This window comes from Zootoca vivipara, chromosome 1, assembly GCF_965207765.1.
Source record: "Zootoca vivipara chromosome 1, rZooViv2.hap1.1, whole genome shotgun sequence".
Taxonomy (NCBI): domain Eukaryota; kingdom Metazoa; phylum Chordata; class Lepidosauria; order Squamata; family Lacertidae; genus Zootoca; species Zootoca vivipara.
Genome location: NC_142582.1, coordinates 15,579,651 through 15,598,493, shown reverse-complemented (window position 1 = coordinate 15,598,493; position 18,843 = coordinate 15,579,651). Strand labels below are relative to the sequence as shown.

Sequence of the window (18,843 nt, the reverse complement as noted above, 5' to 3'; positions counted from 1 at the left end):
TTGGTCTGGGTCGAAGTAAAATAAAAAAATTCCTTCAGTAGCACCTTAAAGACCAACTAAGTTTTTATTTTGGTATGAGCTCATACCAAAATAAAAACTTAGTTGGTCTTTAAGGTGCTACTGAAGGAATTTTTTTATTTTAAAACATAGCATAGTATATATACTCCGTCCCTCCATCCTCCCTTCCCCCCACCAGCTCACTTCTGCCACCAGTAGGACCCGTAGGCGTTGAGAGTCAAAGGCGGTCCATTTTAAAGCTGAGTTTGTCCTCCACCCCCCTCCTCCACCACCAGCCCCCCTGCCAACATTTTTTTGGGGCGGCAGACTGCCAGTTCCCCACTCGATGTGTGGGGTACATTTAAAGTGCCTGTGGGCTGCCAAAAAGGGGTGGGACACAAATCCTAACGATTTTTGGTTAGGAAAATGTGAAATCATTAATATAAACACAGCTGGAATGACAGGAGAGCCATCCTATGTACAGTAAATGAAAAATCGGCACAAGTACGTTTTGAGCTGTCGCAATAACACTTTGTGTTGCTTGTCAAATACACTGGCAGATTCAGGCTTCTTTTTCTTTTCTTGCTTCCCAAATGTTAGTCAAACCCGATTTATAGCTGAGAAATGTTATGGCAGCTGGGACAACCCAGCCAGGCAGGTGGGGTATAGATAATAACATTCTTATTTATTCCAGGCCGAAGCCCTGAGGCTCAAGAGGGTTGCTAAAAGCTCTCTCTCGTGTGGAGCTGCTGCTTCAAAAGGGCAGGGTTGCCCTCATACAGAAAGGGGGCACAGCACCAAACCACGGTTGTCTTCTGGCAGTCAAGCGATGTGGCACTTACACCCCTGGGCAGACCAGCCTGTATACTAAGATTAATTTCCTGAACTGGCTTTTGGGTGAGGACGGGGAGAGACATTACATTCCATGTAATCAAGAGAAGGCCGCAGGCGATCGATCCTTTTAAAAGGCAAACAGAAATGTACAGCCTGGTGTCCACAGGTGTTTTGGACTACATCTCCCATCAGCCCCCCCCCACACAACATTGTGACCCTGAGACTTTTGGGAATTGTAGTCCAAAAGGGCTGGAGTTGGCTAAGCATACAGCCATCCCTAATACAGCTATGGGGATAACGACCCTCCATAGCTAGCAGGACCGGGAGCAAATGGCGTCCGGCACACATTCCTTGTGCCTTCTGCTTCGCCTCTGTCTGTCTTGCATCCCGGTAAGCAGAGTCCTTCGCAGAGTTGCTATGCAGCAGATGTGTGGTATGCAGGAGGAATAAGGCACGGAAAACATACTTATTCTAGTCTAAGAAGCGTTTATTATTTGCAGCAGCAATACAGTTCATCCCAGAGAAAGGCACGGCATTGTGCTTCTCCGTTCATGGTAAAACCGAAACCCAAAACACAGCAGTTCGCATTACAGACAGTGAACAGACACTCCCCAGTTTCACAGGATGCACTTCCGCAGAGCACTTAACCCTATAAGCTCTGGTTCACATAGCACCCCCCCCCCTCATCCTGTACCACTGGGGGAACAGTAAGTGTACACAACTTACCCCAAACACAACCCTTCACAGAACTCCCCATGCCTTTGGAAGCTCAAAGGTTTCGTGAAACCATCTGCCAGGTTCTTCTGACTTGGACAGTATTTCAGCTTGACCAAGCCTAATAAATATGCCTCAGGCTTTTTGGTTATTGATTTTTTCATCATTATCTTCATCATGTACCATTAGCCAAAAGATTCTGATTTTCTCACACATCCACCACATATGCATCATCGTTCCTGCTTCTTTATTGCATTTCCAGCACAATTTGGTCTTCAATTTATATATTCTAGAAAGCTTTATTGGCGTTAGGTACCATCTGTAATACATTTTAATAAAATTTTCCTTAATATTATACGAGGCTGTGAATTTAATATTTTCTTTCCAAAGTTTATCCCATTGCTCAAGGTAAATTACCAAATCAAAATCCTTTGACCATTTTATCATGGTTTCCTTCACCTCCTCATCCATTAAATCCCAATCTAAAAGCAGATTATATGTTCTTGATAATTTCTTTTTATTTTGAATCACTTTAGAATTTAGAATTTTCTTTTGAGAACCCCCTTTTTTAAAAATCAGCATTAAACATACTTAAAAGCTGTATGTACTGCCACCTATCCACATCGAATCCTATTATTTCCTCGAATGTCTTTAATCTATAAGTGACTTGTTGCTCTTCTATTAATTGTCCTCCCGAGCAGCACTGGCAGCTTTGTCGTTCTGGTCGGAGCAGAGTTTGGCATTCTCCAGCTTGGCCTGGTAGGTCTGCTCCAGTTCCAGCTTGTAGAGCCGGACCTGCTCATCATGCTGCCAGCGAAGGTCTTCCAGCATCTGAGAGAGTCTGGACTCGCACTCCTGCTGGCGGTTGCTATCCACCTCCACCAACTGTGCTGGCCCCGGGGGTGCCCAGCCCAGTGGATACCTGGTGGGATGACCAGAAACTCACCCGGGGCCGAGCAGAGGCATGGTCAACAGTCCGGGTCAACAGTGGTAGGTCCAAGCGAGACAACCAAGTCCAGGGGCTGGGCGAAAGCAGAATCAGGAAACAGTCCATGGGTCTAGCCAGGTAGCCATTGGTCAAAAACATGCTATGGGTTCATCCGTAAAGCAGGGTCAAAGTCCAGTCCTAGGTCCAGGAGTCCAGCAAGGGGTCAGTCCGGCAGGGAGCAAGGCAGGAAGCAAGGCAAGGTACAGGTCAGGAACAGGCACGAGGTCACGGGCAGGTTCACGTTAGCAACTATGTTGCTCACACAACTTGGGTCTGGGTCTGGCCAGCTTTTATCTGCCCCGAGGCATGGGGAGGCCCTGATCCTCCAGTGACTCTCCTCTCCTTCTGTCCTGGAGGCGAGCACTCCTGCTGCAAGAACTTAGTTCCCTTCGCCTCTCTGCCCTTCGCCTCCGCAGCTCAGGAGAGGCTGGTGGATTACTTGACCTAGGGGCAGCCTCGGCTTCCCCTGACGGGGCTGGGAGTGGAGCAGCTTCAGGCAATGGGCCTTCCATCACATTGGGGCCCAGAGCAGACTCGGCTGATGACTGCACCTGAGGATCCTGCGCAGGTGAGGGCCCTTTAGGCTCATGCCCTAGACCCGGCTCAGCTGGTTCTGGAGGCAGGGAACCCTGTGCAGGCTGGGACCCCTCAGGTTCAGCATCTGAGTCCGAATCCCAGGCCATCACACCAACTGGCGCTCGTGCCGCTTCCGTGTCTCCCGCACCTCCTCTTCAAAAATGTTCTTCCTGAAGTCAAGCTCCTTGCAGGCTCTGGCAGCGATTCTCCAGGTCCACCCACATTAGAGTCTCCTTCTCTAGCTGCTGCTTTGCCACAGCATGATCATCTTCTGACTTGGCCAGCTGCGCATGCAGGTTGGCCACTTCCACCTCCAGGTCGTGCTTCTCTGTCAGGGTTACCATGATTTCTGCTTCGCTCCGATGGAAGAGGACTTCCAGCTCCTTGATGCGGCCCTGAGATGTGGACAACTCCCCATCTTCCTTTTTGTAGCTCTTTGCAAGCTCATCAAGTTCCGCTTGCAGCTTCCCAATTTCAATCTGCAGCTTGGCCCTCTCTCTGGCCGTCTCTGTCGAGAATTCCTTCACGGTGCTTTAGCAGAAATGCTCGGGGTTCCAGGTTCTTCAGTGCAGTATATACTGCAGCGTCAGCTCTCCAGCTGGCAAAACTTCTAGAGTGAGACATAGGTGCTCAAAGCTTTTGTCCAGGGAACTTGAAAGGATGCACGCCTGAAAATCTTCCTCAAAAGTAACCTGCAACTGCCGCAGCTTATTAAACACAGCAACCACTTTAGCAACATGTTCAGTCACACTGGTTCCCGGCTGTAATTTGAGCTCAAAAAGACGTCGGGTGGCGTATAGTTTTGTGCCAGCTGTGGTTCTTCTGTGCACGCCTTCCAAAGCCTGCCAGACCCCGTGCACATCTTCCACCCTCTGGATGTAGGGTAGCTGAGAATCACCCAACCCAGCACTATGGAACTAACCGCACATTGGTCCTTTCTCTTGGCAGCTTCGTGCCTGTCAAGAACGGCTTGGGCAGCTCCCGCAGCAGGCGAGGTTAAGGGATTAAGGGTACATTCCCACAGACGCTTCCCAGCTAGCCACGCCTTGGCTTTAATTGCCCAGGTACCCCAGTTTTGACTATTCAGCCTCTCAAACGGGACAACAAAACTCTCCTGGGGTTGGGTCATCTCTCCCCTGGGGCTTGAACGTACTCACGCAGTAGCTCTTGGCACCTGGCTACGGACCGATGGCATCTCTCCTTCTGCTGCCAACGAGTGCTTCTATTTCACGCTAAAAAGCATGAAATAGGTCTCTCTAAACTGGCTGGTTTCCCTCCTTGGCTCAAGCAGCCAAGAGGGTTGTCCCGGCAATAGCAGCGTGTCTCCCTGCTGCCAGCACACACACAGCTCCTCCGTGCTCCCTCTGCAAACCACACAGCTGTCTAGTCCCGAACGTAGTCGAACTTGGCGAAGGCTGCTTGCAAGGAAGCAGGTCAGATTTTCAGATCTGTTCTAAGCAAAGCTGCATGGGGGGTCACACTTGGCATGAATGCAGACCACGTAACAGAATACCTCAAGCTAGGTCGTGTGGAAGGCAAAAGAGCTGGTTTTCGCCCCTTGGATTTTTGCATGGAATACTATGGGGTTTTCCCAATGCATAATAAGCCTTACAGAATCTAGATGTGGACACCTGGGACCAAACAACAGAGAGTACTTGATAAGTGTTGGGTTTTTGTTTTTTTGCACTTCCACTTAAATGTACTGTAAATTTCTAATGACTTGTTTAAGTGTCCTTTAAAAGAGAGAGAATCAGAATCGTATTTATTATGTTACAGCTAGGGTACGTGTGTGTGGAGGTTAGGAAACAACCAAGCAGATGACAGGCTAAAAACAGTTTTAAAATAAAATATTAAACCCTCTCTTTAGCTAATTCTTAGAGATTCACATGGCTAATGTTGCCAGTAACACCTGAATATGCAGCAGCTGCGTTTTGACGCTTTGAGCTTACGCGTGAACGTTTACACGTCTGAATTGTCTGTTGAACTTGTTCCTTCGTTACACGCAGGTGATGAGACCGTACACGGGTTTTCGTATTTGTGAAAATTGTTAAGATGTAGTGAGAGAAATAAAATTTCACTGTATATGTAAAACAATCTCTGGCACTGCTCATTTATTATTATGCCCAGGCTCATACAACTGCATGGAGTCGGCACAAATAACTATCATGAGTGCCCGTGATGTCATGATGTCACACTGCGATGTCATGATGTCACACTGTGATGTGATGTCATGGCATCACACGTGCCCCCTGGCCTTGGAACCCGACTTCCAGTGCCACCAGAAGTCAGGTTCCGAGGTCTCGGACAGCATCTCCGAGGTCTCACGAGGCCTCGGACGTGACTGAGCACCCACAATGAAAATTTTGTGGGAGCTTGGGTACCTAGAGCCCCCTATAGTTAGCACCCCTATGCCTCATTCACCAGAAATTCATTAATCGCTGAAAACCACTCATAGAGGCACCTTACTGCAATAAACAATCTTAGTGATTTATTGGGGAGCCATTTTGCTCACCCTTGGTATTTAATAACACAAAATGGTTTGTCTGCTGTTCTCCAGACCCACTATTTACTCATCCCAACTCCCTGCAGGGAGCGGGCAGAATATCAGTGGGAGTAACCTCCGCTTCCTTGCCCATTCAAAATCTCGCTGCTCTTCATCCTCGGCTGTTGCTGGATACAGATGCTCTTTGCAAGACTCCCCCCCTGGCTACAGCATTGGAGTCTTCCAGCTCATGCCTCTGCTTCCTCTACTTTTAAGAGAATATTGTGCCTGAGCAGCTCCTGCCTTTCGAAGTCCCCTTGGGCAGTCGAGCTCAGCTTTAAAAGCTGTCTTGCATGAGCAGTGTAGCCATTCGTACGGATTTGAATCTTGGCTGTGATCTCTCTCTCCTCTCCCCCTCCCCAGGCTCCCAAGATTTCAGGATGTACTTAACTATATCTCCCCCCCCTTTTTTTTAGCTTTGCAAATAATCCTTGTGAGGTTTATCCACCTGAGAAAGGAAAAATAAAGGGATCAACAGCTCTCAAAATCGCACACCCCACCCCTACAAGAATCTCTCCTAACCCATATCAAATGCTCCTTTGCAGAGTGTTCCATTGGTTCCATGCAATCACATTATTATTATCATTATTATTATTATTATTATTATTATTATTATTATTATTATTATTATCCTGCCTATCTGGCTGGGTTTCCCCAGCCACTCTGGGCTGCTTCCAGCAAAAGATTAAAAGTACATTAAGAGAATTTAAAACACATCATGCATGTGATATACAAACAGGCTTGTTTTATTTAAAATAAAACATTCAACACCACTTGTGATGAAGCAGAGACCAAGCTGTGCGCTTGTACGCCACAGTGTATATTTTTTCTTTAAATCATTTTTATTTTTGTTTTGTTTTTACAATATAAAATTACAAAAAAATAAAAATAAAATCAATTACATATCCACATACAGTGGTACCTCGGTTTATGAACACAATTGGTTCCGGGAGTCTGTTCATAAACTGAAGCGTTCATAAACTGAAGCGAACTTTCCCATTGAAAGTAATGGAAAGTGGATTAATCCGTTCCAGACGGGTCCGCGGAGTACTCAACCTGAAGCGTATTAACCCAAAGCATGGGTGTAATTGGCTCCCTCTTAAACATCAGCATCATGTTAAAACCAAAGACTGACAACTTTGGTTCACCCTCGCCTTTCGAAAATTAGTTTAAAATGACTTTAACCTCTTGCTGGTTTTCTCAGCTCAACACCTCAGAAGTTGAGTCTTTTGACAAGCAGGCAAACAAACCATATAAAACCATATAAAAGTGGGGGGGGGGTGTCAGCAGGGAGGAGATTTCCCTGCAAGCCTCTGATTCGGAATAAAAAACAAAAGTCTTGTTGAACTTCTGGTTAAACCCAGTACCTTTGGGGAGCACATGCGTTCTCCGATAAATCTCTGCAACCTTAAAAGGTTGCAAAAAGAGACCTGAAGCAGCAGAAGAGACTCCTTTGGAAAAATCTTGGCTGCCCCCTGCCGTGCAGTTCAGAAAGCAGAACCTTCCAAAGTCTGTTCTGCGAATTCTCACCCGCTTGCAAAACTGCAGTGCCCTCACTACCTCCAGAGAGTGTGACTCAGAGAACGTCTTTACTGAAAAAGTTTTGCCTTTGCTCCTCTTCCTTGGGGTTTTCATCCACCTCGCAGGGCTCTGTTTGGCGGTCGGGCTCTGCCTCGGCCTCTGGATTAAAAAGTTGCTCTTCTAAGGCGGCCCCTCCCAAGCCGTACTGCTCATCGTGGGCGGCCGCTTCTTCAGGCGACACATGCGGAAGCCCCAGGACAAATTTTGCAAATCTAGTGCAGGAGAGATTATAAAGCGCTGTATACAAAAGTGCCGCTCGGAAACTCTTGTCCACCACACCCACTGCGTTCTTAGCACCGGCAATATTCCCCACATCTTTCAATACACGTTTTAGAGCACATTTCAAGTGGGGGGGAAATGCGCAAAGCAAGCATGAGTTCAGCACTGGTTGCCAGTTACACCTGGACTACGATGAGGAATACTTGCTGGGACAACTAACAGATGGATAGTAGGAAGTTGCTCTCAACCAGGCATCCCCAAACCGCCGCCCTCCAGATGTTTTGGCCTACAACTCCCATGATCCCTAGCTAAGAGGACCAGTGGTCAGGGATGGTGGGAATTGTAGTCCAAAACATCTGGAGGGCCGAAGTTTGGGGATGCCTGCTCTCAACCTTCTTTCCATCTCTTTCCGTTTTGTTAATTATTTTATCTTACTGAATTTGGGTAAGAATTGCACGCGGGTGAAGGTGATGTAACGGCCCCTGTGTGAACGGCAGGGAAGGGGAAATCTCTCAGTACTAGTAGTAGTAGTAATAAATTATACCCTGCCCATCTGGCTAGGTTTCCCCAGCCACTCTGGGCAGCTCCCAACAGAATATTAAAAACACGATAAAAAAATCGAGCATTAAAAATTTCCCTAAACAGGGGTGAGAGGCTGAGAGGTGAAATGGACTGTTATGAGCTGGCAGGACACACCCTTTTCTGTATTGGACAGAAGATATATCTGTGAGAGAAGATTCTGTACTTACCTGCCTACTTACCTGTCTCTACTCCCGTACCTTTTCTCTGTTCTTTCATTCTTTTGCTTTTTGTGTGTGTGTGTAATTAGTTTGTCTTTTATTGCAATGTGAAAAGAGTCAATATAACTTTATCCACCACCCCCCAAATAATAATAATAATCCTGTTGCAGAAGGGCAGTTTATAACTTGATTAAAACTCAACAACTCAGCTTAGTAAGCGGGACCTAGATTCAGCCTACACCAGGGACGGGGAACCAGTGTCCTTGCCCCCAGGTGCTGTTAGACTCCACCTCCCATCAGCCCCAGCCCTATGGCCAATAGGGATGATGGGAATTGTAGTCCAACAACATCCGGAGGGCCACAGCTTCCCCGCACCCCTGGCCTAAAGCAAACGAATGCTTCCTTAACTTCCTTCTCATACAGACTCGCTTTGGGGGGAAAGCCACCCCTTTCCTTCAGAAAGCTACTTTGTGAATAAATTCTGCCTCAAGACTCTCACCAGCTGCAGGCTTGTGGCACTGCCATCAGCTAAGATCCACACTTACACCTCCCCTGCTGCTTTGATGAAGAGTTCTGCGCAACTCTGATGAAGAGTTCTGCGGAACTCAAAAGCTGGCATGCTATTCTGTGAAATTTTGATTGGCCTAAAGAAGAAGAAAGTTCCTACCTTTGTGGCGACTGCAGCTTCACCACTGCTACCCACGAGGGGAAATCAGGGCGACGGCAGAAGGTTCGTAGGTCCTCCAAGGCCTTGAGGGTCTCCTGTTCACCTTGCTCCCGATACTCTTCTTCAGTCAGGTAACGAACCTCCAAGTTTCCTGATTTGAAGAGCCGGCTGGCTTTTCTGAAAAGGAGAAAACAAAAGGCTATAGCTGGCAGATCGAAAGCTGCTCTGTGGATTTGAAATGCAAAAAAAGCGTGTGACAATGGAGAATTAGAACTTGCTGGTAGCCGCACTGTAATTGATCCTAAACAAGACAGTGTTGTCCCCATCAGGCTGCAGACCATATACAGTGGTACCTCGACTTACGAACGACTCGACAACCGAATTTTTCGACTTACGAATGGGGGTAATGGCCGTGCGCTTACGAATGTCTCGACATCCGGAAAAAAACGTGGCAGTTTTAGATAGGGATTTTTCGACTTACGAATTTTTAGATAGGGTTGCTTCGACTTACGAATTTTCAATGCATTCCTATGGGAAATCGCTGTTCCAATGGCGCTTTTCGACTTACGAATTTTTCGACTTACGAAGGTGCCTTCGGAACGGATTAAATTCGCAAGTCGAGGCACTACTGTATATAACACTAGGGAACAAGGAAGGAATGTTTTAAAATAAAAAATAAAAATGCTACAAGGTGAAAAAAATCCAAGTTTTCCCTTCTCCTTAGTCCTGCATTTGCAAATTAAAGCACTGATTAACTTTTAAATTATATTTTAATCTAATTAATATAATAAAAAATTGATAAAAATTAAAATACTGCTTTACTTTTGGGGAGGAATTCAACATGGTGCTATGTTGGCCATTCCATCTGAATGGAGTAAGTCCTCTTCTCCTCTCTGGAGCCAATTTGGGGAAGGCACAGGGGCCAGAGAAGTTGAGGGAAAGCCCCATTGTGGGAGCCAAGGTCCTTGCAAGGTCCTTCTGTGCATGGAACTTATTCACTGACTCCTGCCCAATATTCCTATTTTTATATGTGTGCTCCTAAAATAGCACCTGCCTTTAAACCACTCACGACATCCTTTGCTGGGCACCTTCTTTAAAAGGCAGAATGGAAAACAAACAGTCCCTTCTTGCGAGTTGTGAAAGCAGCTGCACTTAACAACCAAAGGGAAGATGTGCTGGAAAAGGTGCGCTTGTGATTTATTTTAGAATGCGCCGTCTGTGCAATCTTGTGTATTATCGACAAGAGAAGCGTACTGTTCTGCCAAGGAATACATCGAATGTAACAGAGGGAGGCCCATATTAAAGTATGACCATGACAAACTCCCACCCAGGCACCTTCCAACCCATGCTTTCTCCAGAACCAATAAAAATAATATTAAGTGGCATGATCCAAGCCAACACATGTGGGCGGATCTTGTATTCCATACACAGTGGGAGGAAACATGTCCATTAAAGGGGGTTGTTCATCCAATGGTTTAGCAGCCCCAAAGGATACTAACCTGCCAATGTAGCCGAATCCTCTAAGAGGATAATGCAGGATTTTTGAACACAGCATGGTGACGATGACTGCATAGGCAACCACTGGTATGGAAATGCCAACATAAATAAAAACCAAGCCTATAAATTGTAGCGTCCACATCAGAAGGTTCATACTTTGTTCACTCTTGAGCGGCCCATGCTTGTAACAGAAACCAAAACTGATGGATCCGACTATCAGGCAATACCCTGGAAAAGCAAACGACAAATCCATACAAAGATCAACAAGGAAGAAACTCTACTTCCTTAGCCTATTTCAAGCTAGCCAATTGCCCCTTGCCCTATTAAGAATCAGTTCTAGGAGACCAGGCGAAATGACTTTTGCAAAGTCTGCTTTCCATCTTGTGGAATAAAGAGACCCCTGCAGGCAAGTTCACACATTCGGTTTCCGGTGTAACCCCTTTATATGAATAAACAACAATTCATTTTTTAAAAAAAACCTAAGGGAAGATTTTAGCATCTCATTTGGACAAAACTTAAAAAAGAAACTGAAGTGAGCTCAATTACAAAGCGTGATTCTTTCCCTATTTACTTGAAGCAAGTCCCTATTGCCTTCAGCGGAGCTTACCCCCAATGTAAGTGTGCACAGGATTTCAGCCTAATCGCAATGTCCCACAACAATGGCCATTGTTTATCGGGCACCCTGCTCATCACGGTAAACCGTGGGCAATAGTAGGTAACGGTACCCCTGACCGTTAAGTGCAGTTGTGGTCATCTCACTTTACAGGCCGATGGACCCAGTGTTTGTCCGCAGACAGCTTCTGGGTCATGTGGCCAGCATGACAAAGCCGCTTCTGGCGAACCAGAGCAGTGCACGGAAACACCATTTACCTTCCCGCCGGAGGGGTACCTATTTATCTACTTGCACTTTGACGTGCTTTCAAACTGCTAGGTTGGCAGGAGCTGGGACCGAATAACAGGAGCTCACCCCGTCGCGGGGATTCAAACTGCCAACCTTCTGATTGGCAAGCCCTAGGCTCAGTGGTTTAACCCACAGTGCCACCCGCGTCCCTTTGGACAATAGTTTACTGCAGGGGTCCCCAGACTACGGCCCGTGGGCCAGATGCGGCCCAATTGGCCTCCCAATCTGGCCCGCGACGACCCCCGCTGCCGCCGCCTGCTCTTACGGCGCGCAGCGCGGTGGCGCAATTCCAGATCGGAAAAAAGCGCTGAAAATTGTTTGTGCGCATGCGTATGGGCCTCTCCCAACCCAGAAGAGGTCATTTCTGGTGCACTTCCGGGTCGGGGGAGGCCCATACGCATGCGCACAAACGATTTTCGGCGATTTTTCCGACCTTGAAGCGCACCACCGCGCCAGTAAGTGTGTGTGCGCATGTGCACGGGCACGCCCTCCCCCGCCCTCGGGCACTGGCCCAAAGCCGGGTAAGTCTGGGGACCCCTGGTTTACTGTGACCCTATTGGTCTCATCCCCTTTGCTCTTTCCTGCTATTGCCAGGGAGAAACAAACCATGATCGCTGGCTTAGTGTTACATCCAAACAAACCACTATCAGTAAGGCAAGTGCAAACCTTGGTTACAGGTCGTGGTTTGTGAAACAAAACCATGACCCTCAGTTTAGATGTAGTGCTAAACTAGAGGAGAGTATAGTTGTGCTCATGTCCTGCTTACAAGCTTCCCATAGATCTCTGTTTGGCCATTGTGAAAACCTGGAGCTGAACTTGTTGTTACTATTATTATTAATAACATACCTGGAGGCCTCAGGGCGGTTCACAAAAAAGATCACAACATATATAATCAGAATAAAAGCAACAACCCAATAGTACCCACCCACCCCCCTCGGGAAAAGAGCCACATTTTAAAAGGGTATAGGATGTCAAACAGATCAACGAAAGGCCTGGTTAAAAAGGAACATTTTTGCCTTGCACCTACGTAAAGGTGTATAATGAAGGTGCCAGGCGAACCTCCCTGGAGAGAGCATTCCACAGACAGGGAGCCACTGCAGAGAAGGCTCCGTTCTTGTGTTGCCACACTCCGGACCTCTCGAGGAGGCACACGAAGAACGGCCTCAGAAGATGATCTCAGGATCCAGGTAGGTTCATATGGAAAGAGATGGTCCTTGAGGTATTGTGGTCCTGAGCTGTTTAAGGCTTTATAGGTCAAAACCAGCACTTTGAATTGGGCCAAGAAACTATTTGGTAGCCAGTGCAGTCGGACCAGGATCGGTGGAATATGCTCAAACCATCTTGCCCTAGTGAACAAACCTGGCTTGCATCCAAGCCAGGAGAACTTCTCTTACGGTTCTCAGATATTGCGGCAAGGAGCAAAATAAGCAAGATTGCTGGGTTCACAAGGAACCATTAACTATGACGGGTGAACAAAGCCAGTGGCTGCAACTTTAAAACCTTAGAGGGGTTTTAAATTTTTCATTCACTTTCAGTTTTCTATTTCTGTCCATTCTCTTACCTAGCACATAGTGTGGGCAGTGATGCCACAGCCATTTCAGATCCTCTTTCCACGTGTAAAGAAAGTAGAGGGAAGAGAACCAGCAGCCGCTCATTAAAATCCAGAAAGTGCTTACCTAATAATGATGGGGACGGGTGGAGAGAGAAGATAAAAAGGGAAAAGGATGAACAAAAATGGCAATTTGTTTGTTTGTGCATACACTAGTGGCCAAAATTGTGGAAAGCTTTTGGAGAAAGTGTATTTCCGAGGTTTGATGGCCCATAACACCACTTTTTTGGGGAGTAATACCATAAAACTATATATCAATGGAAAGATATATAATTCTTCATTAAATTATCTTTCCATTGATATATAATTTTATGGTATTACCCCCTCAAAAAAGTGGTGTTATAAGCCATCATTGCCAAAACAAGATGGCTCTCTCTAAACAGTCCTTTTTCTGGTTATTTGGCTATAACTTTTGATAGAATACAGATAATTAAACAAACCTTGTTGCCTTACATTCTTCCTTAAATTATCTTTCCATTGATATGTAATTTTATGGTATTACTTCAAAAAATGCGGTGTTATGAGCCATCAAACCTCAGAAATACACTTTCTCCAAAAGGTTTCCACAGTTTTGGCCACTAGTGTACATATAGGTTCATGCGCACAGGGCCCGCCATTTCCTAGATACGACAATCTCCCCCCCTCCCCCTCCAAAACCTGACACAAAACGCAGGCCATTCGTCCGACAGTATGTTTCAAACAACCGTCTCGTAAATCAGAAGTCAAGTGAACAAGGACGTCTTATCACATTTCCTAAAGGCTGTGCGAATGTGCGACAGAGCTGTCATGATCATGTTAGCACCCTTGTCGACACATTAACACAATTGGGGCGCAGGGGTCACATCGGCCTGGAATGTGGAGGAAACCGGATGCAAGAGTCGCAGCTTTGCCTGAAGCAGGTAAATATGCTGCAAAGCCGCAAAGCCGGAAGTGACTGTTCCAGTTTTTCAACATTCTTTTGGAAGCCAAACGTCCACTTGGGCTTCCACAGCTTCTGATTGGCTGCAGGAGCTTCCTGCAGCCAATCAGAAGCCCACTTTGGTTTCCGGACGTTTTGGAAGTCAAACGGACTTCCGGAATGGATTCTGTTCGACTTCCAAGGTACGGCAACACCCCTATAATTTTTCAAAGCTCCTCTAACGTCTCTCGTGCAACTTCCTGCTGCCGTTTCCCTTTAAGTCACACGTGAAATATGTTGGCAGTTTGCTAATATTATTCCCCAGTGCCAGGATGATGCTACTGGATTACAACTTCCCATCTTCTCTGCCCCACTGGCCATGCCGGTTGTGGGCTGCTGGGAGTTGCGTGAAGGGGGAGGTAAAGCTGCACGCACAAAGCCTACTCTGAACATCCTTCCACCCTGTGTGGGAAGCTCTGAAGGGGGATTGTAGGAGAACTTCCTGCTCCACACAGGAAGTTGAAGGATGGAATAGGTGAAGCCAGGGATTTGGGATTCAGGGCAAAGCACACACTGGGATTCCAGGCTAGAGCAGGGGCAGACAACCTAAGGCCCGGGGGCCGGATGCGGCCCAATCGCCTTCTAAATCCGGCCCGGGGATGGGCTGGGAATCAGCATGTTTTTACATGAGTAGAATGTGTGCTTTTATTTAAAATGCATCTCTGGTTTATTTGTGGGACATAGGAATTTGTTCATTTTTTTCTCTTCAAAATATAGTCCAGCCCAAAATATAGTCAGAGGGACGGTGGACCGGCCCATGGCTGAAAAAGGTTGCTGACCCCTGGGCTAGAGTGACCAGGCTATTGTTTGCATAATCGTTTGTCCCATGATGAAAAAGAAAACTATGTCAAGAATTATACAAAGGCTTCATTTACCACTTGCTCCTGCCTTAGACTCACCCACTAAGCCAAGGCCTCCAGTCGTTGAGGGACTACAACTTCCATCATTCCTGATCGTTTAGCTCGGTTGGTTAGAGCATGGCGCTGATAACGCCAAGGTTGCCGGTTCAATCCCTTCCAACTCTACAGTTCTATGATTCTATGACTTGCTACCTTGGCAGGGCTGGTGAGAGTTGAAGTCCGCCAAAGTCTGCAGGGCTACAGGTTCCTCCAAGAAGAGGTTGGAACGAAATAAAGAACCATTGTTTCAGTGGAGCTTCTTGGAAGGACAGAATAATTAATTGCACAAATAAGGTCAGAAATTTGGCTGTGACGTGTTGCTGTTTAAAGGAATCATACGTCAATAACATCATTTCTTTCAGGAGCCCGGGAATAGACGAAAAGCAAATTGACTTTGAAAAGCAAACTGACATTGAAAAGCAAATTGACATTGAAAAGAAGAGTTTAGCATCGATACACTTTTCTAGCCTGTTTCATGTTATCAGTGGTACACTTACCTTGGGAATAAATCTTTTAAGCATCAAAAGGAGAAAGACTAGAGTGGAAAGGACACCGAATGTGACTCCAGCAGAATAATAGAATGTGATACTCCTGTTTTGAGAGCAGAGGGGTGCTGTTAGAACTTTTCTGGATGGGCAGGTGGCTTCAGACACACAGAAATGCAAAAACACAATTTTACTAAAACTTTAGAGGCCTATGGGCGAGGATACCTATACATAGCACATTATCTGACCTTCCCTGAATATAGGGAGCACCCTCAATCTCTCTCTGTCTCTCCCTCCCTCCCTCCCTCTCTCTCTCTCTCTGGGCCCTGCATAGTCTCAGCTCACAACCCCCCCTTTTTTTCCTCCTAAGCTCTGCTCAGGAAATATTAACATGAGTTAGAGGCATGGGGTGACTGGCTGCCTCTGACTCCAATTCACCACTCCCACCCTCTCCATTTCCAACCATCCCGTGCAAGGATCCCAATCGTACAGAGCCTTCTACCTGTGTTCAAGCAAACAGGTAGAACTCTCCCCCTTCAGACTTTCCCTGCTCAACATGGGAAGGCTGGAAAGCCAAAGACCGAGGCTAGCTGCCTTTTTTTGTCTCTCATCTCTCGCTTTCTTAATGGATGAGCTGTCTAGCTGTCTCTCCCCAGCAGGCGCACTGTTTGCAAAAAGGTTTCAAAAACCACCACGGCTACGATATGTTTCTTGGATCAGATTTTGTGCGATGGAAGGGGGAAGGTCTGTGCAAACAGATTTCCTGCAACTCTGGATCAAACTCTGTGCAATAGAAGCCAACATATTTAAGGCACAGGTCTCCCCTGATCATATATATACAGTGAGAGACGAGTGGTTGGATTTTCAGAGCAAAAGTGGTGCATTGGGGAGAAGACCTCAACCTTCCCCTATGCCCACTAACAAGGGTTTATGTCTCTAAAGCCTATTCCCCACCGCAACCCGTGCTTTTCTTCCAGCCAACAGAGCACCACTTTTTTCGTGAACAGCAAGTTAAAGTCATAAGGGATACACCCAGTGAAATAGAGCTGGCTCTCACCTGCTCAGATTGTGCGCAAAATGAAAGAGAAGGACGCCGGTGAGAAACAGCAGAAAGAGTGTCCGATCCAACACTAGAACAGAACAAAAAAAAAAAGGGGGAAGTCCAAGCTGCTTCATTTTAAAGCAAGTTGCCCCCTTATTGTGCATCCTTCCGATAACACAAGCGCACTTCATGAACAGATTAAATAAAGTGACTCACTGTTTAGTTTTGTGTGTACAGTGTAGGGTGTTTTTTTCATAGGCTGCACCCAGAAACAGGTTTCCTCTCCATACAGGCTCGCTGATATTGTGGTTTCGTTAGACACACCCGGTTGCCAAATATTGTTAAACAGGCACTTGAAAAAGGCAAGCAGATTTTCAGAGCTTTGGCAATTTTGTTCCTCTGGGATGGACATCACCTCGAATGTTTCGGTGCTGCTAATCTTCACCTGTAAAGAAGATACCTGAATTATTCCTCAGGACAGGAGGAAATAACAGAGCAGGGATGAGCAACAATCACATAACTCAGGGTTTCCCAAACTTGGGTCTCCATCTGTTTTTTGGACTACAACTCCCGACACCCCTAGCTGGCAGGACCAGTGGTCAGGGATTATGGGAGTTGTAGTCCAAAAAACAGATGGAGACCCAAGTTTGGGAAACTCTGAGATAACTTTTCCAATGTAATTTTGCCTATAGCAGGGACGGTGACCTTTCAGGTGATGTTGGTACTCCAACTCCCATCATTCCCTGCCAGGGCAGCAAATGACAAGGGATGATGGGAATTGTAGATAGATAGATACCGTAAGTAGGTAGGTAGGTAGGTAGGTAGGTAGACATGCTGCTATCTCCATTGCCCTCCATGAGCTGGAGGGTGCAAAATAAGAGAGAAGCAGAACATAAAAGAGAAACAGAGCCCTGCTAGATCTCGCCAGTGGCCTATCGAGAACAGCGGCCTGTTCTCACAGTGGCCAACCACATGGCTGAACGTAAAAATGAAAAGCGTAATGCTGGTGGTCAACAAAAGAGGTTTAAAGACTCTCTCAAGGCAAATCTTTAAAAAATGTCGTATAAACACAAACAACTGGGAAACACTGGCCTGCGAGCGCTCCAATTGGAGAACAGCCTTTACCAAAGGTGCCATGGGCTTTGAAGACGCTTGAACTCAGGATGAAAGGGAGAAATGAGCTAAGAGGAAGGCACGCTTGGCAGACCCTCACTGTGATCAAACTATGTCCCCACTGTGGAAGGACGTGTGGATCCAGAACTGGCCTCCACAGTCACTTACGGTCTCACTGTTAAAACCGTGTTCATGGAAGACAATCTTGCTCGGCTACGAGTGATCGCCAAAGAAGATGCCTCTGGAAAGCCCCACAACCCCTGAGCACAACAGCCTGCCACTTTTCCCAGCAACCTCCAAGGACTGGAGGGAAAAATCTGAAGCATGGAGTCTCTGCTCCACAAGTCGTGGAGGCTCTACTTCAGCTTCCAAGTTGTGGAGCAGGAGGAGAATAGCAATAAAGGGGGAGCAACTTCAGGTGCTTCTTTTCTCCTTGCTCACGTGTAGGATCTATGTGCGAGCAGCATGCCCCAATAGGGCTTCTGCGAGGGACCAGGAAAAGCTGGTTTGATTTCCGAGCTAAAATATGCTAAGCCACACTCTTATCAGCCTTCTGTTTCAGCCGTTATCTCTTAACGCAAATAGCAGAGCTGAAGAAGAGAACCTTGGATCAAAATACCTTGGGGGTGGAGAGCTATCGCCTTTCGCAGCAAGGATAGTTAGACTGTGACTCTTCGCTTGTTGCTAGTCTATGGTTCCCATCATGCCTGATCGCTGGCCATCCTGCCAGAGGCTCATGGGAGTTGGAGTCCAACAATATCTGGAGAGCCACATCGCTGTATTACCCAGAAGTGGGAGCTACTTATTCCATGTTCCCACTCTTTTCAGAAAGTCTCTGTGTTGAAGGCACTCTGACTGAGCCCAGAGGGACGGATCTATGCAACAAACTGATTTATCGGTTATTCTGTCTCTCCAGAGGAGCTTGGGAACTTTAGGTCTGCGGCACGAGGCAGATTTCCCTTACCTAAACTAAAATTCCAAGGATTCTGAGCACAAAATCAACCTAGGCTTGCAGTGGAGATGTCTACATGCCGTGCGGTCCTGTACATATCTAGTCTCAGGTAAGTCCTATTGAGTGCAGTGAGACCTCCCAGGAAAGTATTTGGGATTTCAGCCTTAAGACGCGTACCAGAATACTGGGAAGTTAAGTCCCATCAAACACAATGCCTTAAATCCCATTGTCCAAAATTTCCACTGGAATCTGCTCGCTGACCTGCAACACAGACTCCCAAAAGCAGATTTAGCTGTACATCTGCCTTTCCTCTCTTTTTTTTTATTGTTTTATTAGTTTTTTAAAAAAGATAAAAGTCAACTAATGAAAACCCAAAAGGTAATACAAATTCCAAAAAGTAAGTAGATTTCTTACAACACAGCTTCTATTATGACTTCCAGTCTCACCATCGAGGGTTCTGGGTTACTTTTATGTAACACACTTTCCGTTATCACTCCAGTCTTATCCCGTATCATTAATTCTATAAGAT

The 18,843-nt window shown here is 46.5% G+C and overlaps 1 protein-coding gene across 1 annotated transcript in view; it reads right to left on the bottom strand.

Annotated features, from left to right (window-relative positions):
• Positions 1-6,376: 6,376 nt before the first annotated feature.
• NEMP2 (nuclear envelope integral membrane protein 2) overlaps positions 6,377-18,843 on the bottom strand; it is a 19,556-nt gene continuing 7,089 nt past the window's right edge. The window contains exons 3-9 of the mRNA XM_035136164.3: positions 16,466-16,694; positions 16,265-16,337; positions 15,220-15,313; positions 12,818-12,932; positions 10,358-10,583; positions 8,859-9,035; positions 6,377-7,444 (exon numbers count right to left, since the gene is read on the bottom strand). Coding sequence (XP_034992055.3) covers positions 7,228-7,444; positions 8,859-9,035; positions 10,358-10,583; positions 12,818-12,932; positions 15,220-15,313; positions 16,265-16,337; positions 16,466-16,694 — 1,131 coding nt within the window. The 3' untranslated portion in view covers positions 6,377-7,227. The remainder of the gene's footprint in view (positions 7,445-8,858; positions 9,036-10,357; positions 10,584-12,817; positions 12,933-15,219; positions 15,314-16,264; positions 16,338-16,465; positions 16,695-18,843) is intronic.